This window comes from Scomber scombrus, chromosome 22 (genome assembly GCF_963691925.1).
Source record: "Scomber scombrus chromosome 22, fScoSco1.1, whole genome shotgun sequence".
NCBI lineage: Eukaryota > Metazoa > Chordata > Actinopteri > Scombriformes > Scombridae > Scomber > Scomber scombrus.
In genome coordinates this window covers 15,592,145-15,613,260 of record NC_084991.1, presented here as the reverse complement: position 1 = coordinate 15,613,260, position 21,116 = coordinate 15,592,145, and the positions used below count along the sequence as shown (strand labels likewise).

Below are 21,116 nucleotides of genomic sequence, written 5' to 3'. Positions count from 1 at the left end.
GTGTTTCTCATGGATACTGACATGATTTATAAGGGAGATAATTTCTTATAAAGCAAGATGTATCTCTCTTTTGAAAATGTATTCATTAGTTCATGTAGTTCATGAATATAAAATAAAGATATTTTATGAAAAAAGTCAAGTTTGGCATGGGCTTAATTGATACTGTGACACCATTTAGGTCCATGTCATGATTTATTTACAATTTTTTTTTTTTACAAAAAAAACAGCATTAGGCCTATATGTATTCAGTAACATGTTAAATATTAAAAAATGTGCTCATGAGCAAAATCTTAAAGGTCTGACGTAACCCCCTTTGTAATCATCAACATTGTAATAAGTACATGGAATTTAAATACACATTTTTCTCAGTAACTGTAACAGATTAATTACATTTTTTTTGTTATTAAAGCACGTAAACGCCGTTACATGTAACTAGTTGCTTTCCAACACTGACCAGGGCTCACAAGAGCTGCAATGGGATCATTCGCAGATCCAGGGTTACCAGCACCAGAGGAATCATCACGCACACGTGTGAACGCGGACGAAGCTCGGGCACGGCGCCCCTGTGAAACGGGGTAAGGCGGCCCCGCAGTGTGTGGGGGCGGGGCTCCTGGTCGGTGATGGGGAGGGCGGGGGGGGGCTGGTGGGGGAGGCGGAGTCTCATCAGTCCTGGCAGGGCCGCCATTTTTGCAAAGGGAGAAGAGACTGGTTTGAGGGGATCTAATTTCTAAAAAGTCGCCGTTGACTAGGGCACTGTTTTAACGGTTTCCACGTAACTCCTGGTCAAAATCTGTCTCCCCGCGTAGCACCAGAGGAAAGGGACTTTTGGACAGGGGAGGACTTTTTAGAGCACAAGTAGAAATCCAAACATTTTACAGCGTTGCTAGTGATCCGCAGTGTGTGGACTCAAGTATTGTTTTGGTTGTGGAAGCTGTGTGGAAAGCGACGGGGGTCTCACCCAGGTCCCCTTATTTGCTACTCGGAACCTCCAGAGTGGACATAAAACGGTGAGTAAAAAACTACATTAAAAGAGTGGTGTAGTTGTGAAGGTGAGGCACAAATCCGACCTGTGAGGGCTATTGTTGGCTTTGCTTAGCTCGGCTAAGGCACATCATGCTGCTGGTGGCTAACGTAGTTGTACTATCAGCTGAGTTTACCTCGCTTTGCTAGCTCATTAACAACGTTATTTGCGTGGTATGTGGGCGCTAAATCCTATTTTTTTGTTCATATCAACTAAAGGAAAACAGCTAACCAGATGACGTAAGTTTCCAATGTGAGTGTCAAGTTGGCCACTTGCTAGCTAGCGCATGCTATTAGCTCAAATTAGCTTGACACAGACTCCAACCATGGCTTCTTGACTCCTTTTTCTTTCTTCTCCTGTTTTTCACATTAAAGTTATCACAGTGACAGATATAAAAGTGTTGTGCACGTAGTTAAAATGAGGTAGCCTCAGTTTTAGTTACAGTACAACATTGTGGGTGAAGAAAAAACTGCAATTAAGATTAATGTCTATTCCCACAGCTTACCGTCAACGCTAATATGACCAGCAGTGGACTTGTTAACAATAATATAAATATTAAGTATTTGCAGCAGGTTGCTTTTAATATAAGTGGTGCCAGAAAGGGGACTGAGTGGATGTTTAGTTTGACACAGTGACACTGCGGGCCGTATTGCGCACGGTTTCATCCTCTTTTTGTTGTGTATATGTGTATGTGTGTGTGTATAAATAATGTGACCTCCTAAATATAACTCTACCCGCTTTATTTCCAACCATTTACTTTACATCTACTTAAACAAAAGGGTTCTTTATGTGCAAACGCGCCAGATTTATTTATATGTAATTGGTAGGCTTTTTTCTTGTGATATTTGGACACAACACTGTCACCGTATAAGACAACAGCAGCAGCATTTAGTTTAGTTTATACCTTTTTAACTTGCATTGTTTTGTCGTGGTGGCTCCCCCCATCCTGTTCACTCCTGAGCAGCACAGGACATTATTATTTCCGTTCAGCGACATTTCATACAAAAAAGCCACAGAAACAATGAGCTTTTTCTTTTCTTTTTTCTGAAAATAAACAAACATGCATGTAAACAAATGTATGAAGATGCTCGGCTCTGTTGAGTTCAACTCCAAAAAAAGCAAAGACCCAGCTGTTAAAATACCTTAAATGCCTGGCTAACATTGCGCAGTGATCTCACACAGGCTGCTAGGCTTTTCTCTCTCTCTCCCCTCTCTCTCTTCCAGGATAGCTGTAATGATAACATGAAATCAAGAGTAAATCCTTTTTAGAGGAGCATGCAGAACCTGCTATTTTTCTTTAAATGTTAATCTGACTTATTAATAACAAATAACACTACCCTTTTCGCGATTACTTTATTTAGATTCAGATTGTATTGGGTTAAATGCTGCAAGCGTGGGGGAGGGGATGTTACATTTGGGCATCTCGCCCCAGTCATACACTTTGTAACTTCATCTTGACTGGCAACCAACCTCGACTAGCCATGCTGAACTAAACTACAACACCGTCGCACTTATTTTTGTTGTTGTTTTTAAAAGAAGTCGTGTCCACCTGGCCTGAAACAAGTTACCGTATGACAATGTACAATCGGCTCTGGTTTTTGCCCCCTCGACGCGGATGTTGTCGCTCTTTCCTGTCCTTGTGTGGAGCCAAAGTATTAATCCACTTCTTTTCCTCGTCGATGCTAGCTCACTGTGCTAACTTTAACCCACTACGCATTACGCCGCTGGTAGCCATTGGTTACGGTTGCGGGGTTAGCCCGGCCGCTGGTAGCCATTGGTTACCATTAGCTCTACGGGTTAGCCCGGCCGTTGGTGGACATTGGTTACGGTTGCGGGGTTGTTTTTTACTCGTTTTTTTTTTTTTTTTTAAAGGGGAGGATTAATTAACACCCCAAAATTAGACTATATCACGGACTATAAGTCTGTTTTAAACATTGTTGCTTTCACTTACTATTAAACCGTAACAAAAATCACATTTTTAAGCCGATTCCTGCTTTTCAAATGTGTCGCTACACTTCTTCGAGAGGCCATGATTGCTAACAGATTAGCTTCACTAGCTTTTTTTGTTGCTTTTTTTACGACGACTTCATAAACAAAAAACCTTACTGGTAACAACACAGAGACTGTACCGACAGGGTAATACTTAAGGTAGAGTGTATGATAGAGGCGATTGAATGCATTCTTGGGGGGATTTTATCCTTCCCAAATGGCGAGGCTCTCCCTTGGCTTACACGCCTGTCTCGCCGTCCTGAGAAAAGCGCTATGAAAATGGCGACAGCAGCAGCAGCCCAGGGTGTTGTGGTAACATAATAGCAACGTTGTGCCCTCCACACCCCTATCGGCAGGATTGACTGCAGCGCCGACACTGGGAAGCAGCTACATAACACAACACAGCATATATATTTTTCTTTCTTTTATTAGTGCAGCTTTCAGGATAACAATATTAGATTAGATGAAAAGCATTGGTTGCACTGCGCCTTTTTTGGTTCGTCTTTTAGTAACAATCAATGATGCTGTTGTGTCTTTATTCCCAAAACGGATAACATAGTAAGATAAGATATTCCTTTATTAGTCCCACAATGGGGAATTTTGCATTGTTACAGCAGCAGTGGACAGCAAAATAGAATATAAGAGCAGCAATAAGAACAATAAATAATAAGTACAAAAACAATAAGAACAATAATAGTAAAAATATGTAATCAAAATAATCGTGACATTATGTACAAGAGTAATATTGGTATTGAGTGGTAATATACCAGAGGTGATATTCTTATTGCACAGATTAAAGTGAAATAAATATATATGAATATTGCACACAATTGAAATTATTAGTGTTGTCCGTATACATGAAATACCAATATTGCAGAGTATTTGACTTTAAAGTGCAGTGTGTCCAATTGTCCAGGTTGGGGGGGGGTTGGGGTTTACTGGGAGCAGTGCTGATTGTACAGTAGCTCTGTAACATGCGTCACAGTTTATGCTATTCTTGTGTTTGGTGCTGTAATGTTTGCATTTTCGGGATTTTTAATTAAAACATTTTTTAAAGGTAATATTTAAGGTTTCATACAGTTGCATCAACACAATCCCTTTGTCATCAATAAATCTGCTCCTTTATCCACATATCATATCCCCTTCAAATAAATTTCATTAAGTTAACATTATGTAGTTTGCCACCCTCCCCACACACACACACACAGGTGTATTTCCTTTAGTGTGGTAGAATTGGAGTCTATTAGTTTGTTAGTTATGATGTGTAAATTTGACTTTCTGTGCTTTAAGAAGGATAGTTTGATGCTTGCAAGTTGAAAGGCAGAAATTGTGATTCATAGCTGCTCATTTATAGCTTCAATTTCATGGTACATTTATTTCTATACAGATATAAAATAATATATGTATCAGTGTTTTTATGCCATATTTGGATTTTAGGCTTAATGTGGGTTACAGAGGCACACACTTAAAGTACATTAGTGTTAGTAAAACATTCACATTCAGGTGTTAATTGCTTGACAGCTGACATTCAGTTGATTGCAAATGATCTAAAGCAATTTGTTCAGACAGATTTAGCACAGTCCCATTTAATAGCATATGTTTAAAGTTGTATTATGAATTGATGTTGTAGTGACTTTTTTTGGACAATTTTTTTCTCATATTCTGTTTAAAGACAGTTTCTCACTGCTTACATACAACTGCATTTTCTCATGTACCATCAAATATTAACTTGATAGGAAGAAACTGTGGCGGTAACCAAATTAATGCTAGTTTCTAGTATAGTGTGTGTGTGTTTTTTTAAAGCCTCTGGGCTCTCACAAAGTCCCGAGATGGTGTGGCACAGCTGTCTTCCCTCTACGTCAGGCCGTGGGACAAACTTTGGCACTTAGTTCAGCTCAAATGCTTGTTCATAACTCTTGCCAGGAAGGATATCTTTTTTTTTTCTCTCCTCTCTCTCTTTTTGTTATACTTACAATTTTGATTTCAGCTGAGTGAAGAGAGGAAAATGTTCAAAAGCTGCAAAAGCACATTAAGTCATTAGGTGTGTACACTGATTTCCCCCCTCCATTTTTAAGATAACATTGTAGTTGAAAGTATAAAAATAACATAAATGCGATTTAATAAGTGCGCAACTGTGCTTGTATTGTTGTCACCATCTGTGTCGACTGTCAGCGTTTAGACTGATGGCTCTGTTTAACAAAGGTGCTTGTTTTAGCTGAAGCGCCACAATCCTCTACTATCACAAGCAGGACTAATACATGATCACAAGCCACCTAAAACCTTTGCACATATATCCGCTGTAAATTAGGCAAGCAAGAGAGGAATCGGTTTTAACAACCTAAACATCAGAGAGGTCGGAGACACCTGAGCGGGATCTGTCTATTTCCAGAGATAAGTGAGTTTGTCTGTAACTTTATTTTTTGTAAAGAGTAGTCGCCTTGTGGATAAAACTTACATAACAGCCAAGTGGCAAAGGGTTGAGTCCTCTGTGGATGGGTTATTACTACTAGATGAGTGAGGATAGGGGGGTGGGTGAGGGGGTTAACCACATGCTGCCATATAATACACAAAATCCTCCAGCCCGTCTAGCCCCTTCATACCTGTTTTTAACCCTTACATACTGTCCATACTCTGACCTGGCTTATAATAAGTAACTATACCAAATGTTTTAACATTATTACAGTGAAAATACATTCACAATCACGCTGTATTATGATCTTGTGTTATCTAAAATGAGAATATAATATTAATAATAAATTGTTACTTTTAATTCATGTAAAGTGAAGGATGCAACAACATTTGAGTATTTGGCTTCACAATAACACCCTCAATGTGCTTTTTTGGACAATCTAGGCCACTATAGAGAAAGTCATAACATTTCCGGCTTAAAAAATGTAATTTATGTGGTTTTTAATTGCTTTCAAATGCTTTAAAAATGGGCCGAATAGTATGTAAGGGTTAAATACATGACTTTATGTCTGTGTTTGTGTGCCTTGTGTAGGTAAGTATGTGTGTTTGCTCTCTGGTTATGTTGACAGAGATGATGGTGATGGGAGATGAGCAACCACCACTCCCCCCCCCCCCGCCATAGGGACAGAGGACTCTGGCAGGTGGCAGGAGGGAGTTGTAGCAGAGTCTCGGATGACACACCTTTCCTCTTACCCTCTAAACCCTCGACTGACTTTCATACACCTAATAAAGAAAGCCTCAAGCTCTGAATGCAAACTTATTTCCTTTTTTTTTTTTTTTTTTTTCAGTGCACTCAGCAAGGCAAGAGAAAGAAAGAGAGACAGAGAAAGAGAGGGAGAAGTCAGGCAAGTGCACAGGATGTCTATTGGTGTATTGACATATTGATAGGGTAGATGAGGCGCCACACACAGCTTTTACTTTCACACTCATCTTGTAGGTGGAAGAGCTCCTCTTGTTTTTGTGTTCTTTGCCGTTCGTTTCTAGGCAATAAACTCAAACCTGAAACAGTAGCACCTCTGTGTAGGTAAACTGTGCGTCCCTGTAGATACATACACTCCTCCTCCCCTAACCTGTGTGTGTGTTTGGGGGATGTAAATGCCCAGTCTCCAGCGATTTTCACTCGTGTGGTACCCAGAGAGACCTGGAGAAAAAAGCTGCTGAGCTCTGGGGTCCGGCGCGGTCACATGGCTCCCAGCTGGGAGGAGAAGACGAGGGCTCAGGTGACCTGTTTTTGTGCTGCTATAGCTGGGGCTGTAACAGATCCCTCTTTTAAACTAGCAAGGCTGCTTCCTCCCCTGACAGGTGGCTGCAGGGCTTTGGTTGCTGTAGCTGTAGCTTGCTGTAGCCCTATGCTACACCTTCCTAACCTCCTTCCTGTTGCCGTGCCAGTGTTACAATAGCTTTCACATGGGGTAGTTAGTCAGTCAGTATGGCCCGAATAAAGAGGGGCTGTGGCATCAATGTTGGTGATGTAATGGCACTGCGGTCCAGGCGTGAAATTGATCATCAAACACTGCTGTAATGAGACCCGAGTGGCTCCTACTGTTCTTTTTTTTTTGGCTCTGTAGATGCCGAGTAGCCTCTCCCCTCTCCCTGTTTTTCATGCCCACATTTAGTTAGCAGCACATCTCTGACCACCAGCTCGGGCCTTCACGAGTCACACAGATGCAGCTCGATGTGATTAGTTTGATGTTTATGTACGCTTGTATTCTTTTAAAGGAGCTCATCCTTGCTTACACATACACACACACACACACATAGCCTTATAGCAGTGATGCTCTGTGAGCAGGAGTGAGAGGGAGATGGGAGAGATTGTGCCCCAGGGGTTCTCCTGAACAGACATTACTCAGACTACAGGAGGGCTGCCCCAGCTTTGCTGCCAGACCCTGTTCGTACTCACTTTTAACTCTCTCCCTCCCTGCTCTGCTTGAAACTGAACACACATAACCTTGTTTTTAGGGTTTTTCATAGTAGGCTTCCCTACATCTCATGATTTCTACTAACTCCAACACAACATCCTTTTATTGAGCGAGTCTACCCGCTTTGAAACGGGCATGTAATACAGCCCTAAAGCCCATCTGTATTTCCCCTAATTTGTGTCTCCCTCCATCAGCCTGCTGCGCTAGCTGGCCCACAGCCTTTATTGTTTACTAGTTGCTAGGTAAGGGGACACAGGCACCACAAAAAAACACCACAGCTGTCTTCCTTATTAACTCACTCTTTACGGTCAAATTAGGTATTTGGTTTGCACTCTTAACAACTCAGTTCCTATTGTAGCTACACACACACAAAAATTGCTTATGCGGGCGCTCTATGCAATATCCCACCGCTGTATTGATGTATGACTTCACCTCCAGTGTTTTTGAGTGCAGAGGGAGCGCTGGCAGCTAACGGGCACACTGATTTATGAAGGACGAGGGAGGCTAGATGCAATGTTTTCCCACCAACCGTTGGCACTGTTTTGGGACAGAAAGAAGAAGAAAAAAGAGAAGAGCAGGCCTACATTCCATCTGGGTCATGTCTTCCTGTGTATATGAATGCATGAGTTTGTTTTATTCGTTTTTGTTTATGAGCTGAGTCATAGCTGCCCGGGTACAGCTACGAGAGATACCATGAAGGCACATCGTGGTGGATGTGGGATTCAGCTGGGATCCCTCAGTTTTCTCTCCCTCTCTCTCACTCTCTTTTTTTTGCTCCTCCCACTTATCGAAAAACATAATCTGCCTAGACTTGGCTGCGAAAACGAGAATGAAAACACTGTTACACACACAGAGTGGCGGCAATAATAAACTGAGGAGAGGGAGAGAGAGAGAGGGGGGACGCTGTTGTCTGTAGCGGCGTGGTCCGAGCGGGATGGTGATGGTGTGGGTTTTCCCTCGCTGACTTCAGTGCGGTTCTGTCTTAAAAGGAGAGTTATTCCCCCCACACAATGACGTGACTGTGTCCCCTCACTGAGAGAGGAAAGGAGAGACTGGGTTTTTTTTTTACGCTATGTGCTCCACTCTGCCACCCAGAGTCCACCCAGGTCTCAGGCTGTGTAGCGTCACTGTCAGACAGACCCTGTGTACACCTCCCCCACCACCGCTGCCCTCTGAAATGGAGGGGCTGTGGATGATTTCTAAAGCTCACTACTGCGCAGAAAGGGAAGAATACGAGGCTTTAAAGAAACCTAAGCGAACCTAAACCACTTTCATCCTGTGACTAGTTATACTGTTATCCACTTTCACTGCATGTTTTTCTTCTTCCCAGTCCTCCTCTTCTTCTACTCACCCTCCCCCTTGTGCATGTTCCCCATTTTTCCCCCACCCCTCCACTCTTATATGTTTCCATCACAGCCCCGTGGAATTGGCTAAAGGTGGCTTTAAATGGTCTTTCCCGGTCTCTCCCTGTAATTGGGAACTGTGTCTGCGACACTCCCCTTCCCCTCCGCTCCGCTCCGCGTTTACAGTCTCAAGTTTATTTAGGAAGTGCACAGGGGAGGGAGAGAAATCCGGCTGGGCGGGGTGACTGGGCACAGGAAGGAGGAGGGGAGGAAGGGTTGAGGGGGGAGCTGTATTTTTTATTTTTTTTTCCTCCTTTCTTTGGCTGCGTTTCTCCAGGAGTGACGGACAGCTAGAGGAAGTAGGAGGAGCGGAGCAGAGAGGAGTCGCAGCACGGCTCAGATTTAGTCAGGAATGCTGCTGTACTGTACTTGTTTTTCTTTTCTTTTTTTTCCCACCCGCCTTTTGTCAGTCATGACTGTGTCTGGGCTGTGGCGGAGTTGAGTAGCACGTACATTTGAGCGCCTACTTACAAGTGGGACGTTTAAAAGAAAAAAGACAGGGTGAGAGGGGTTATCTGTGTGTTTGGGCTGTGTTAAGGGGGGGTGTATATGTATGTATGTATGTGTGTGTGTGTGTGTGCATTCCTCAGTGACAGCAGGACTCCCCGGATGAAGTGGAGACAAACTTACAAACAGCTTCAGAGGGAAAGCTATTTACCAGCGTTTAAACATACTGGGCCTCTCAGATAATACAAAGGAGAAAGAAAGGGGGGGGGGGGGCTGTCATTTCAGTGTTTTTTTGGCAAACTGCCCTCTCCTTGTTGAAAGAAAGTGTTATGGTTACATCAGCCTCCCATCATAAAATGGCCCCCCCAGCTTTTGCCGTTTAACCCAGTCGCCGCTCCGCCACCAAAATCAGAGGATCATTTGGGGAGCTGATCCCATCAAGTAGCCTTGGCTGACACACAGACACAGAGGGGTCTTCTTTCCTCCCTATTAATTAGGCCTGGAGCTGACAGCTGCCATGTCTGCCAGCCTCTCACCAGTCCCGCTGACTTAATAATCCATTTGGGGTTCAAATAAGTGCCAAGTATTTACTCTCATATTGTAAAATATTTTCCACCAGGTGTTTTTTTCTGCTGTAACTTTTTCCTTCCTGTGAATTACGAGAGTTTCCTTGACAGAAGCGGTGCATTCAGGGGGTTGTCAACCTCTCTCTTACCTGGTAATGAAATACAGCTTTCCTGGAGAGAGAAAGGGAGATGACGAGTGCAGACACGCGCTCGACTTTTTAAAATGTATTATTTCATGTGTACGAACGCTTCAAGACTTCAAGAGGGACATGCTTAGGCCCGGAGAGTGCGCCGTACCTCACATGGGGCGTGCAGAGGCAGGTTTTTTTTTTTGGTGTTATGGTGCATTATTACCTTAAGTTGTGTAAAGTATGCCCCCCTACTCAAATACATGCCCTCCTCCTTTTTTTCTCCATCTACACTCGGAGCTGTCATCTGAGTCTTTGTGTTTGGCCCGGCGTGCATGAGCAGGCAAGGCAGGCGGAGGTGTGACCTCCAGCCTATTTTGTCTCGGCATCTGTCCCTTCCACTAATCCTGCTTATCAACAGAGCTCTCTGTGTGTGTGTATCAGGGGCAGCCGCACCACCACATATGCTCCCGTTGGGATTCACATCAGTAGAAAAATACATATTCCCATCAATACTTGTTGTTGCCAGTGTGTGATTTATTAGTCTGGCGAGCCTCCTCTACAACAAGGAGGAAAGGGCTAGATTCATCGCCTGACACCTAAATGGAGTCAATTATTGATGACTTGATCTTACAGCACCGGAGATTTTCAAGAGTAATGATAGAAATGTAATGTTTGCTATCAGTAAAAGCTGAGGGCTTGTAATTACAGGATTTGAGATTGTGTATGTATGTATGTATGTGTGTGTGTGTGTGTCCTCTTCAAGTCAAAAGGGGGGGGAAAATGGCCTCTGTATGTTGTTGCGTTTTTCCTCTCCTCCTTTCATGGCGGTGTATCACTGCTCTGTGTTCTCTTGCTCCCCTTTGTGGGGGTTTTCTTACAGTGCAGCCTCTTACATTCCTAGCAGACTGTGTGTGTGTGTGTGTGTGGAGGTCGCTTTAGCGCAGTACACGGCATCAGCTCAGGCTTCACCTTTACAATATTGTATCCTCTCTCTCTCTCTCTCCCTCTCGCTTTTTTCACCAAGTCAATACCTTCAGCCTCAGTGTGTGTGAGCTTTGTCAGAGGGGAAATTCCTGTCACACACTTCCCTGTCAAAAAAGACTGCTTGCAGAGGCTCTGAAAGTATGAATCATGCGTTAACGTGCACTGGAAATACCCAAGTTTTCACTATGATTTTGTGTTGGGTTTTTTTTTTCTTTCAAGTTTGCAACGTGCGTTTTCTTGTGTATGAAAGAAATTACATGTTGAAATTGATCATCACTTTTTTAGACTATCACTGAAGCTGCTACACAATACTAACTAATTCTCTTTGTCCCCCCCTTCTCTCTCTATTTATCTATCTATCTATCTATCTATCTATCTATCTATCTATCTATCTATCCATCTATCGTCTTATCTTGTCTTCCTCCTACTTTTTCTATATTATCAGGCCTTGTGGATGCACTTAGATGTCTGCAATGACTGCTGTGGCTGGCATGCCTCAGTGTTTTGGACTCCCATTCTCTGGACTCAGTAGGACAAGAACTGATCAGCAGAGAACGTCATGAGCATAGTCATCCCAGTAGGGGTGGACACAGCAGACACCTCATACCTGGACATGGCTGCGGGCTCAGAGTGAGTAACACCCACAAAAAACACACACTAAACCACTCACTGTTCACACTCTTTCTCCCCCCTCCCCCTCCTCTCCTCATTCATTCTTATTTTACCATGTTTGGCTCATCTGTGAGTTCATTCTCAGTTTCACTCGTCTCTTTCTCCTTTTTCCTCATACTCCTTTCACCTTCTCACCTCCCATCTCTCTCATTTCTCTCTCTGGTGTTATATTCATGTACACTTGTATAATAATATGATTTCTCCCTCCTCCTGCCCCCTTTCCCCTGTGTGTGTATCTGCCTCAACATGCCCTCTATTATTATGACTTAAGCAGCTCTGTCAGTGTAATCTTTTCCTTTTCTCTATGACTCGGTTCAGTCCTCTCTCTCTCTCAAAAAACCTTCCACACAGATCTCTCTCCTCTCTCCCACATATACGTAGTTACTGTTAATAGGAAAGGAATTTGCAGTCTCTCTCTCTCTCTTTTTCTCTCCATGGAAGGACTCATCGGCTCTGTGGCATTAGTGTCTGCTCTAATGGACAGCTCAGTCTTGCCATTGATTATAGTCGCACTCAAGCATCCCTCAAGCATCTCGTAGACGTCCTCAGTGTTCGGCTATTAACTACATCTGCTCGTGTGAAAACATTTCAGGAAGTCCCAGGATTGTAGATGTAGATGTGTGTGTTTGTTTGCGACTCTGCGAGGCGTTCAAACTCAAAACAACACGATTTCCCTTCATCCTTTTCTCGGCTTGATGTGTGCTGCATTGGGTCGGTGGAGCAGAATTGGTGCATGGTGCCGCGGCAACAAGCCTTGTGTTGCCCCTCCTCTCTTGTTTCCCGTAGTCTTGTCAAGGACATTGCTGTGGCTTTTTCTGGTCAAATAAATGAAGCAAGAGGTTCTCGTATGACTAAAAGAATAACACACGTCATCAACTTACAGAGGGGGGCTCCTGTCTCTTTAAAACCGAGGGAGAGCTCTCCCCTCTGCCTTCATCAGAGCTGTTGCCGTGACAGCTTGTGTTGCCATGGTTATCTGCCCCCTTGCTCCCCTCCCTCCCCTCTGCACTGCGCAAGGCCTGTTTCCATGGTCACTGGCCTGAGTGACAGGTGGCCCTCACAAAGATATGGCGTCTTAACCCGTCCCACCGTGTCCCCCCCAAATACCCCCATCCCCCCTCCTCCTCCTCTCCACAGAGCTGTGCAGCCAGGACGTAAGTCCCTCGCCTCGACTCTCTCACTCGCTCGCTCGCTCTTTGTCCGTCCACACTCTGCGTCCGATGGCCTGCTGCAGATTTATTCAAAACCAGATAACAAGCTTGAAAAGGGGGCTTCCGCATGCTGCTGCACAGGTTTCATCCAGACCAGAGGGACAGAGCGTAGCTGGACACACACACGCGCACACAGCTCCTTGGAGTATTGTGAGCGCGCCAGCCGAGTCTAAGACAGCGGGGCTGGCTACTCACCAGAGAAACGGCGTCACGTCCTTTCCACATCCCCCAGAAGTCTGCAGCAGCGTGACCAGCTGTTGGTTAATGCAGTGTGTGTGTGTGTGTGTGTCCTAAGTGACACACACACACAGAACGCAGCGTGCGCGCACACACCGAACAGATTACGTAGTGTTGCCATGGTAGCGAGTGGGAGCTCTTTTAGGAGTGAAGGCGTTGCCTCCGGCTGTTCATTGCTGGTGTTTTTCTCTCCTGTTGTTGATCTCTGTTCTCCACTCTCGTCCGCTCTGCCTCTTCGCCCCTCTCTCAGCAGTTTGCATTTTTAGTGACATCTGCTCCTTTTTAAACACCCTTGACACTTATGAGCTATAAATAGCACAAACCTAGCTGCCACCTGAATTGAAATGCTTGTTCCCCCAGATTTTTCTTTTTTTTTTGTGCTCCATTCTCTTTTTTCTCACTTATCATCTGATCGTCTGATCATGTCTGACTGTAAATGTGCAACCCTACCACTTACGTGTACTCCGACTCTCTCTAATCCCTCATTTCTGCTTCATAGGAGTGCAGACATGAATGATACAAACCCTGCAGCTATGAACACATACATTTAAATATCTTACCTCCTTCCCATTGAACAAGCTTGTACACTTGTTTGATTCTTGTCTTTTTTGTCTTTTGACTTTCACTGCGTCTGTGTTACGTGTCCTTTCTGTTTCTCTCTTTCTCCATCGCTCTGATCCACCGGCGGGTCAAACTGACATAAAACCAAAGTCCAATTAAGATTAATTCTTTTGAACCTATTAAAAATGCCGCCCTGATCCTTTGAATGATACTCCACCATATCTTAAATCCCTTTAGGATAGAATGTAGACTTTGGTCTGGTTAATCATTAATAGCAGAAAGTCGGTAAGCACTCTTTCAACTATGTTTTTCTTTTTTTTTTTTTAAGTTCTCCCTTCTCCTTTTTTAAGTCCGGGTTTCCTGCTTCCTTGAAAAGTTTAGAGAGATTAATCTGTGCGGCGGTTAATCTGTACACACACACACTGACACACACACACACACACACACACACACACACACACACCTTACCCCCGGGTCCCGCCCCCAGACCTCATGCTTCTTGCACTTACGTTTTCACTTTGACAGCGAACACTTGAGCGGCAATACACACAGGAAGTGTTGCACAGTGCTCTTACGGCATGCAACCAGAGCAATAGGGCTGAGAAGGGCTCACGCAGGTACCGTATCACCACTTCACCTTGAGGCTCGCTTTTTTAAAAAGGGGGGGTGTATGTGTGTGTGTATTTGGGATGATAAAGAAAAGGGAGGGAAACGGGGGGAAAATGGTTGTCTTGGTTTTTAAAATGTAAATAATGTTACGAATACTTGCTCCAGTTACCTAATAATTAGTATCTATATATCCTAATGGGGGCTGGTTGCTTCTTTCTTGGATGTGGTCTTGTGGAGTCACAGTGTAAGCAAAGCAGAACAGCGTTGCAGAGATAGACATGCTGTACTGTACAGGCCTGTTCAGAGTCCCCCATCGTGTTTTAGTCTTACTCAGTCCACCTGAAAGCCTCAGTGAGCATTCCTCCATGTGTTATGCCTTCTTAACTGACACTCGCTGCGGCAGTGGCCCTCATGTAGTCAGACGGTGCGAAGCAGACTTATTTCTTTTGGTTTGTAGAGATGAAAAAGAGCAAAGAAGGAGATAATCAGCTACTACGTGCACTACTGGATTGCTTTTGGCGTCTTTGAGCTGTTTTTCTAGGCAGGATTCGGCGGCGGTAAGGAGCAGGTTTAACTGATGTTTTCACATGACTGAACCTTTAACACACTCGGATATGTGACTATCACATGAACGGCTACCGCACCTTACCTACCAACCTCTCCCTGTTTTATCTCGAATGCAACTTTCTTATCTCATAGCACTCATTTTCTTCTTATAAATTTCCTTTCACTCCTCCTTCATTCTTCCTTTTTTTCATGCCAGACGATCTCGCCTCATGCCAACCGTTTTTTTGTGTGTGTTTTTTTTTGTTGTTTTTTTTAACTCGTTCCACTTCCCTCTTCCACTACAGCCACACTCAGCAACTGTAAAGTAGATTACTCATGTCATAATAAGGGTGGGTTGGTCTGAAACGGCCAAACAGGCTCCCTCCGCAAACTCCACCGCGATCTTGGGGAAAGTGGATCTACTGGTTTGGTTTGAATAAGCTTGAGTATTTGTTGTTTTGTAAGAGAGTGTGTGAGAGAGACATGCACATACACACTACAGCCGTTACAAGCATGTTTCTGGTGGTTGTGTGCCATGTAGATAAGGGTTCAAGGGTTAAAATGGCATTTATGTTGACATTTATTGGCGTGTAGTAAAAGCTAAAATGATGTGACAGCCCGCACACTGTTGCTGGAGGTGCTGTGGCTTTCTACCCTCGGCCCTCCTTACATTGTGACTGTCATTAGCTTTACCATGCATCCATGCTCTTCCTAATTTACCTCTCTGTCACTACTCTGCACGCACATCCTTACACTGGAAAAAGAAACATTGCATTTTACATTTTATTTTGTAGTAACATTTATTTTGTGTTTTTTGTGCTTCTGCCACAACAGACCAGAATCGGTGGAGGCCAGCCCTGTGGTGGTGGAAAAGTCCAGCTACCCACACCAGATCTACAGCAGCAGTTCCCACCATTCCCACAGTTACATTGGCCTGCCTTACGCTGTGAGTACACACACACACACACACACACACTCTCGTCTTTGTATCAGCCCTCTTACAAATAACCTACATTCCTTGAGCCCTCCCTCTCTGTTAATCATTGAGTGCGGCATGACTAGCTCTCATTTAGGCTCAACTAGAACATTGACCTGTAATGGGCTGAATCTCAGTCTTTTTTGTGATACTCCCGTATGCTTTGGATCCACTATTCTTACACTTGAGGGTTTTTCTTTAAGTTTTTTCTATTTGGTCTAATCTGCTACGAATTAGTTTTACGTGCATTTTGATTCAAGCAAGACTACTTTCTGCATTAGCACTAAACAACAATGTCCTTCACCTACCTCACATGATCCCCGCTATCTTCCATCCTCCCATCAGGACCATAACTATGGGGCTCGGCCCCCACCTACACCACCAGCCTCCCCTCCCCCCTCCATGTTGATCAGACAAGGAGAGGGGGGGTTGTTTGTTCCAGGGGGCCAGGACGAAGCATCTAGGGGCACAACACTCAGCACCTCCGAGGATGGCAGCTACGGGGCTGACATCACCCGCTGCATCTGTGGCTTCACCCACGATGACGGCTACATGATCTGCTGTGACAAGTGCAGGTAAGAGCTCCACTATCGCAAGTTGTTGCAGGTCTAGACGGCCGTTGGGTTGTTGTTGTCCAAATCTTTTGATAGGATCTTTATGATCTCAGTTAACCAATGACTCAGACCATACCTAACTTATCATTAACAATGAAGCAACTTCAGAGATTTAAAGCTATTATGTGTTTTTTTATTTTTTTTTAGTGCCTGGCAGCATATAGACTGCATGGGCATTGACAGGCAGAACATTCCTGAGACCTACCTGTGTGAACGCTGCCAACCTCGACACCTGGATAGAGAGAGGGCCATTCTGCTGCAGACCAGGAAAAGAGAATGTCTGTCTGGTAAGTAAGGCAAGGCAAGGCAGCTTTATTTATATAGCGCATTTCATACCCAGGGGCAACTCAATGTGCTTTACATAAAAGCAAACATTTAACAGCAAGAATTGGAAACATTAAAACATACAATTAAAAACAAGAAAACCCAATTATAATGAAATAAAACAAAGTACAGAAAAATAGAGGGAGAAAAAATAAAAAGCTAGACTAAAATAGACAATAGAATATGAGAGTGCAGCATAAATAATGATTTGCATTAAAATCATTGAAGGACATACAGTGCAAATGTAAGATTAATATTTAAAGTGCTTTGAAAGAGCTCAATCATAATAAGCACATGAAAAGAGAAACGTTTTTTAACCTGGATTTAAAAATGTTCACAGTTGGGGCTGATTTCACTTCTGCTGGTAGTTTGTTCCAGTTGTGTGCAGCATAACAGCTAAAAGCTGCTTCACCATGCTTAGTTTGAACTCTGGGCTCAACTATCTGACCTGAGTCAGTAGATCTCAGAGCTCTACTGGGTTTACATTTCATTAATGTATTCTGGACTTAAACCAAAGTACCTAAAGTAAAGACTACAAACAGAGTAATTATATATATATATATATATAAAACATTTTTTTACAGCATTCTGACAAAAAGTTAGATGAAACACAGAGGATATGTTGCCATTTTTGGAGCGCTGCATTCCCCACTTCATGTTATGAGTTCTTACATGTTTTCTGAGAGCACAAACATAGATCTTTCAGTTCTGCTTTTACTGGTTTCCTCGCTGCAGTAAATAGGCAGCTTGTAAGTGAGCAGAGCAGGTTGTAAGCAGCATGTTGAGCCCGGGACACACTGACACCTGCTGGACAAGGAGCAAACTGTCATTTCCTAATCTGTGCTGTAGTTTTTGTTTTGCCCGCAGCAGCTGCAGATTTCTGTAGATTTATGTCAGGTGTGTGATGTCCCCCTCCCCTCCTCTCTATCCTAAATACTGATATTTATTTGTTTGGTTAAAACAGATGGGGACACTAGTGCTACAGAGAGTGGAGATGAGGTGCCGCTAGAGCTCTACTCTACCTTCCAACACACGCCTACCACCATCACCCTCACGACCGGGCGCCTCGGGAATAAGCAGATTGATAAAAAACGCAAAAAGAGCGGTGATAAGGACCCTCCAGCATCCTCTGCCCGAGCTAAAAAGGTCAGCTCTCACTCATTAATTTACAATGAAACCAGTCAAAGGGCGTAATGGGTTACATACTTGAATTTCAATTAACACTTAAGTTTTAATTGTTTTACTTTTCCGACAGGCCTTCCGAGAGGGGTCCAGAAAATCCTCAAGAGTAAAGGTAAACACAAAAAGCTGCCTTTTACAGTCCTGCTAGTGATCGTCTGTCAAAATTTGAACCATATCTAACAACTGTGATGTGTCTTTCAGGGTGCAGCTCCGGAGCAGGAGCCAACGGAACACCCGTCTCTGTGGGAGAACAAGATCAAGACGTGGATGGAGCGTTACGAGGAAGCCAGCAGCAATCAGTACAGCGAGGATGTCCAGGTCCTGTTGCGTGTTAAAGAGCAAGGCGACGGCAAGAGCCTGGCATACAACACGCACCCAGCCTCTTTCAAACCACCTGTGGAGGTACAACCCCCGTCCAGTCTGTCCTGTACAGTCATAAAATATCCATCTATCTTGTGTACAGGACATGCTTAGCCAAACTAAAACCTTTTAAACTCAAGCACAGAGTCAGTCTACTGCACTCGCTTCTTTTGGGGTTTTAGCATATTGTAATCAGTATCTGTTCAGGGTCATTCCCTCATGTCTTGCTGCGTATCTCTCTTCCAGAGTCAAGTTCAGAAGAACAAGAAGATCCTCAAGGCGGTACGAGACTTGGCACCAGACTCCCTCATCATTGAGTACAGGGGCAAATTTATGCTCCGACAGCAGTTTGAGGCCAACGGATACTTCTTCAAGAGGTTAGAGTGCTTCACCAGTCAAATGTGTTACAGCTATACTTTGAAATACTGCTGATACTATTAGTTGATGTATCAAAAAGTAAAATTATGAATGAAAAACTGGCTTGAATGTTGGAAATCTGCAGATTCTCAAATTTAGGCATTTCCTTGATCTTCTCTGTTAAATGAATGACAGCTTGTAATGTGAAGCTATGCAGTGTACAGTTTATTAAGTGATGTTTTTATGTGAATTTAATAAAACCACTCACACATATGTTTCCCTCTTTTAGGCCATACCCATTTGTGTTATTTTACTCCAAATTTGACGGACTGGAAATGTGTGTGGATGCCCGCAGTTTTGGCAATGAAGCACGCTTCATCCGTCGTTCCTGCACCCCTAATTCTGAAGTAAGCAAAAAATCCAGAATGGGTCAATGAATCTCACTTTCTTTCGAATAGTTAGTGTTTTTTCTGTGTTCAGCAATCATTACTTTTCACTAATGTTTTGTTGAACCTCCCACAGGTGCGACATGTCATTGAGGATGGCATGCTGCATTTATATATCTACTCACTGAGGCCTATCACCAAGGGCACAGAGATCACCATTGGTTTTGATTTTGACTATGGCAGCTGGTGAGTTGAAAAGACTAAACTTGGCATGTAGCATTCAGAATCACAGAAGCTTCAAATTCTGACGTCTTCTTTTTCGTGTCTTCTTTATCTTCTTCTGTGAACACCTGTAGTAAATACAAGGTGGACTGTGCGTGTGTGAAGGGGAACCAGGAGTGCCCGGTGTTAAAGCATAACCTCGAGCCCACAGAGAACCTGGGATCCGGAGGCAGGCGCAGAGGGAGTCGCAAGGACAAGGAGACGGTCCGGGACGACCAGGGCCAGAACCAAAACGTGGGTTTAGATGGCGAGGGAAAGGGCAAGAGCGTAGGCGACGGCAAGCAGAGGAAACTCTCTCCTCTTCGCCTCTCCATCTCAAACAATCAGGCAAGATTAGACTGTTATGAGCATCACACTAAAAGCACCCAGTCTCACCCTTTTTTAACACCTCACTGCTCATATGTTACATGTTTAGACTTTGTTTTTTCATATTTTCTGTTATCGAACAATTATCTCTATGCATGCCATTTTGTTTTGATGTCAGTTGAATGTCTGTGCATGTGTTTTCCATTGTTAGTCCTCCTTTATTTACTCTACATCCTCCTTAGGTCCCTCTTTTTCCCATCATCCCTTTTATGAGTCCACCTTTCTCCCCCACCAGTGACAGTCTGGATGACATAGTTCAGATTTTACACAAGACACTTTTGTGCCATTTGTGTGGCAGAGCTGTGTTGGAGGTGTATTAATCTTTCGTGCAGGTTCAACACAGTCAGAGAACGGCTTCTCTCTTGGATGTGTTAACAGCTAAAGGATTTCTCTTCTGTCGTCTATTTTCCCAATAGCAATTTTCACTTTCCAGGACCAAGCCAAATTGCTATAGATTAAGGTTCACCGAGGCCGTTTTTTTGAAGGCAGGAGAAATCATGCTTGTGTCAAAGTGTATATAGAGATTTTTAGAAAGCAGGCCAGTGTGTCACATATCCTCTACTTCAGCTGGAGTACGAAGCTGTATGAGGTCAGGTTTAGAGGTCACAGCTTCTATAAGGAAAGGTGAGATGAGATGTCCAGACAGGACAGGAGGAGATAACATATCTAAAATAAAGGCATCGTTATGGCAACCATATGCTCAAATCCAAGATGCAGTATGTCAGCTATAAGAGGATACTGGTACAGGTTGGAATTCGCCCCAAAGTGGAACAGTTACTCTAAAATGCACATGCAGATCCATCAGAGGAGTCCTGAGCAGGTGTATTTTGTGCGCAGGTCGACCACTAAAAAGAACAAGCAGAGTGACCTCCCCTGAAACTTTCAGGTTACCTCCCCTCCCCACTCCCCCTTCCTCTGTCCCTCACCTTCCCTGTCCTCCACTCTTACCTGTCTCCCTCTAGTCTGTAGCCAGACTCAATGAGCAGCCATGATAAAGCGCCATACCACCCTCTCCCCTCCTCTTACAGGATCCTGAGTTATATGAGGATCTAGAAGACAAAACCTCCGTTAGCAATGAAGTAGAGATGGAGTCAGAGGAGCAGATTGCAGAGAGGAGGAGGAAGATGGTAAGTGTGCCAAGCTAGGGGGCTACAGCTTTTTTTTTTTCTTTTTTTTTTTGCCATGCAGCCACCCAGCAGAAAGAGTGAAAACTAAAAATCAAACTTTTCCCCCTGTTGCTCTGGGTGTGGACTACATGTCTGCTATATAAGAGGGTTGTGGCTTGGATAGGTGCAGCTGTCGTCTACCTCTCTTCCATTTAACGACCCTCCTCTTCATTACTCATCCAATTCTATCGCTTCCCACCATTGTCAATGCCCCTTTTGCTGTTTTTTTGCTCAGTCCTTTTTAATTTCTCCTTCTTTCCTCCAGCTTTGACTTTCCTCTTCTTTAACACTACTGAGGCTTTGTGCTTGCCTGTGATTATGCACTGAGGTTTTTTTGT

The 21,116-nt window shown here is 43.8% G+C and overlaps 1 protein-coding gene across 5 annotated transcripts in view; it reads left to right on the top strand.

Annotated features, from left to right (window-relative positions):
• Nucleotides 1–618: 618 nt before the first annotated feature.
• kmt2e (lysine (K)-specific methyltransferase 2E) overlaps nucleotides 619–21,116 on the top strand; it is a 29,090-nt gene continuing 8,592 nt past the window's right edge. The window contains exons 1-13 of one of the 5 annotated variants that reach the window (XR_009927854.1): nucleotides 619–1,007; nucleotides 11,375–11,559; nucleotides 15,600–15,711; nucleotides 16,087–16,316; nucleotides 16,503–16,642; nucleotides 17,644–17,825; nucleotides 17,935–17,973; nucleotides 18,063–18,263; nucleotides 18,468–18,598; nucleotides 18,868–18,985; nucleotides 19,101–19,210; nucleotides 19,321–19,573; nucleotides 20,641–20,739. Coding sequence is in view for 4 of the 5 variants with exons in the window: in XM_062444090.1 (XP_062300074.1) it covers nucleotides 11,489–11,559; nucleotides 15,600–15,711; nucleotides 16,087–16,316; nucleotides 16,503–16,642; nucleotides 17,644–17,825; nucleotides 17,935–17,973; nucleotides 18,063–18,263; nucleotides 18,468–18,598; nucleotides 18,868–18,985; nucleotides 19,101–19,210; nucleotides 19,321–19,573; nucleotides 20,641–20,739 (1,686 nt within the window). In the remaining variant the exon portion in view is untranslated. The remainder of the gene's footprint in view (nucleotides 1,008–11,374; nucleotides 11,560–15,599; nucleotides 15,712–16,086; nucleotides 16,317–16,502; nucleotides 16,643–17,643; nucleotides 17,826–17,934; nucleotides 17,974–18,062; nucleotides 18,264–18,467; nucleotides 18,599–18,867; nucleotides 18,986–19,100; nucleotides 19,211–19,320; nucleotides 19,574–20,640; nucleotides 20,740–21,116) is intronic. The other 4 variants (XM_062444090.1, XM_062444091.1, XM_062444092.1 and 1 more) reach the window with 4 other exon arrangements.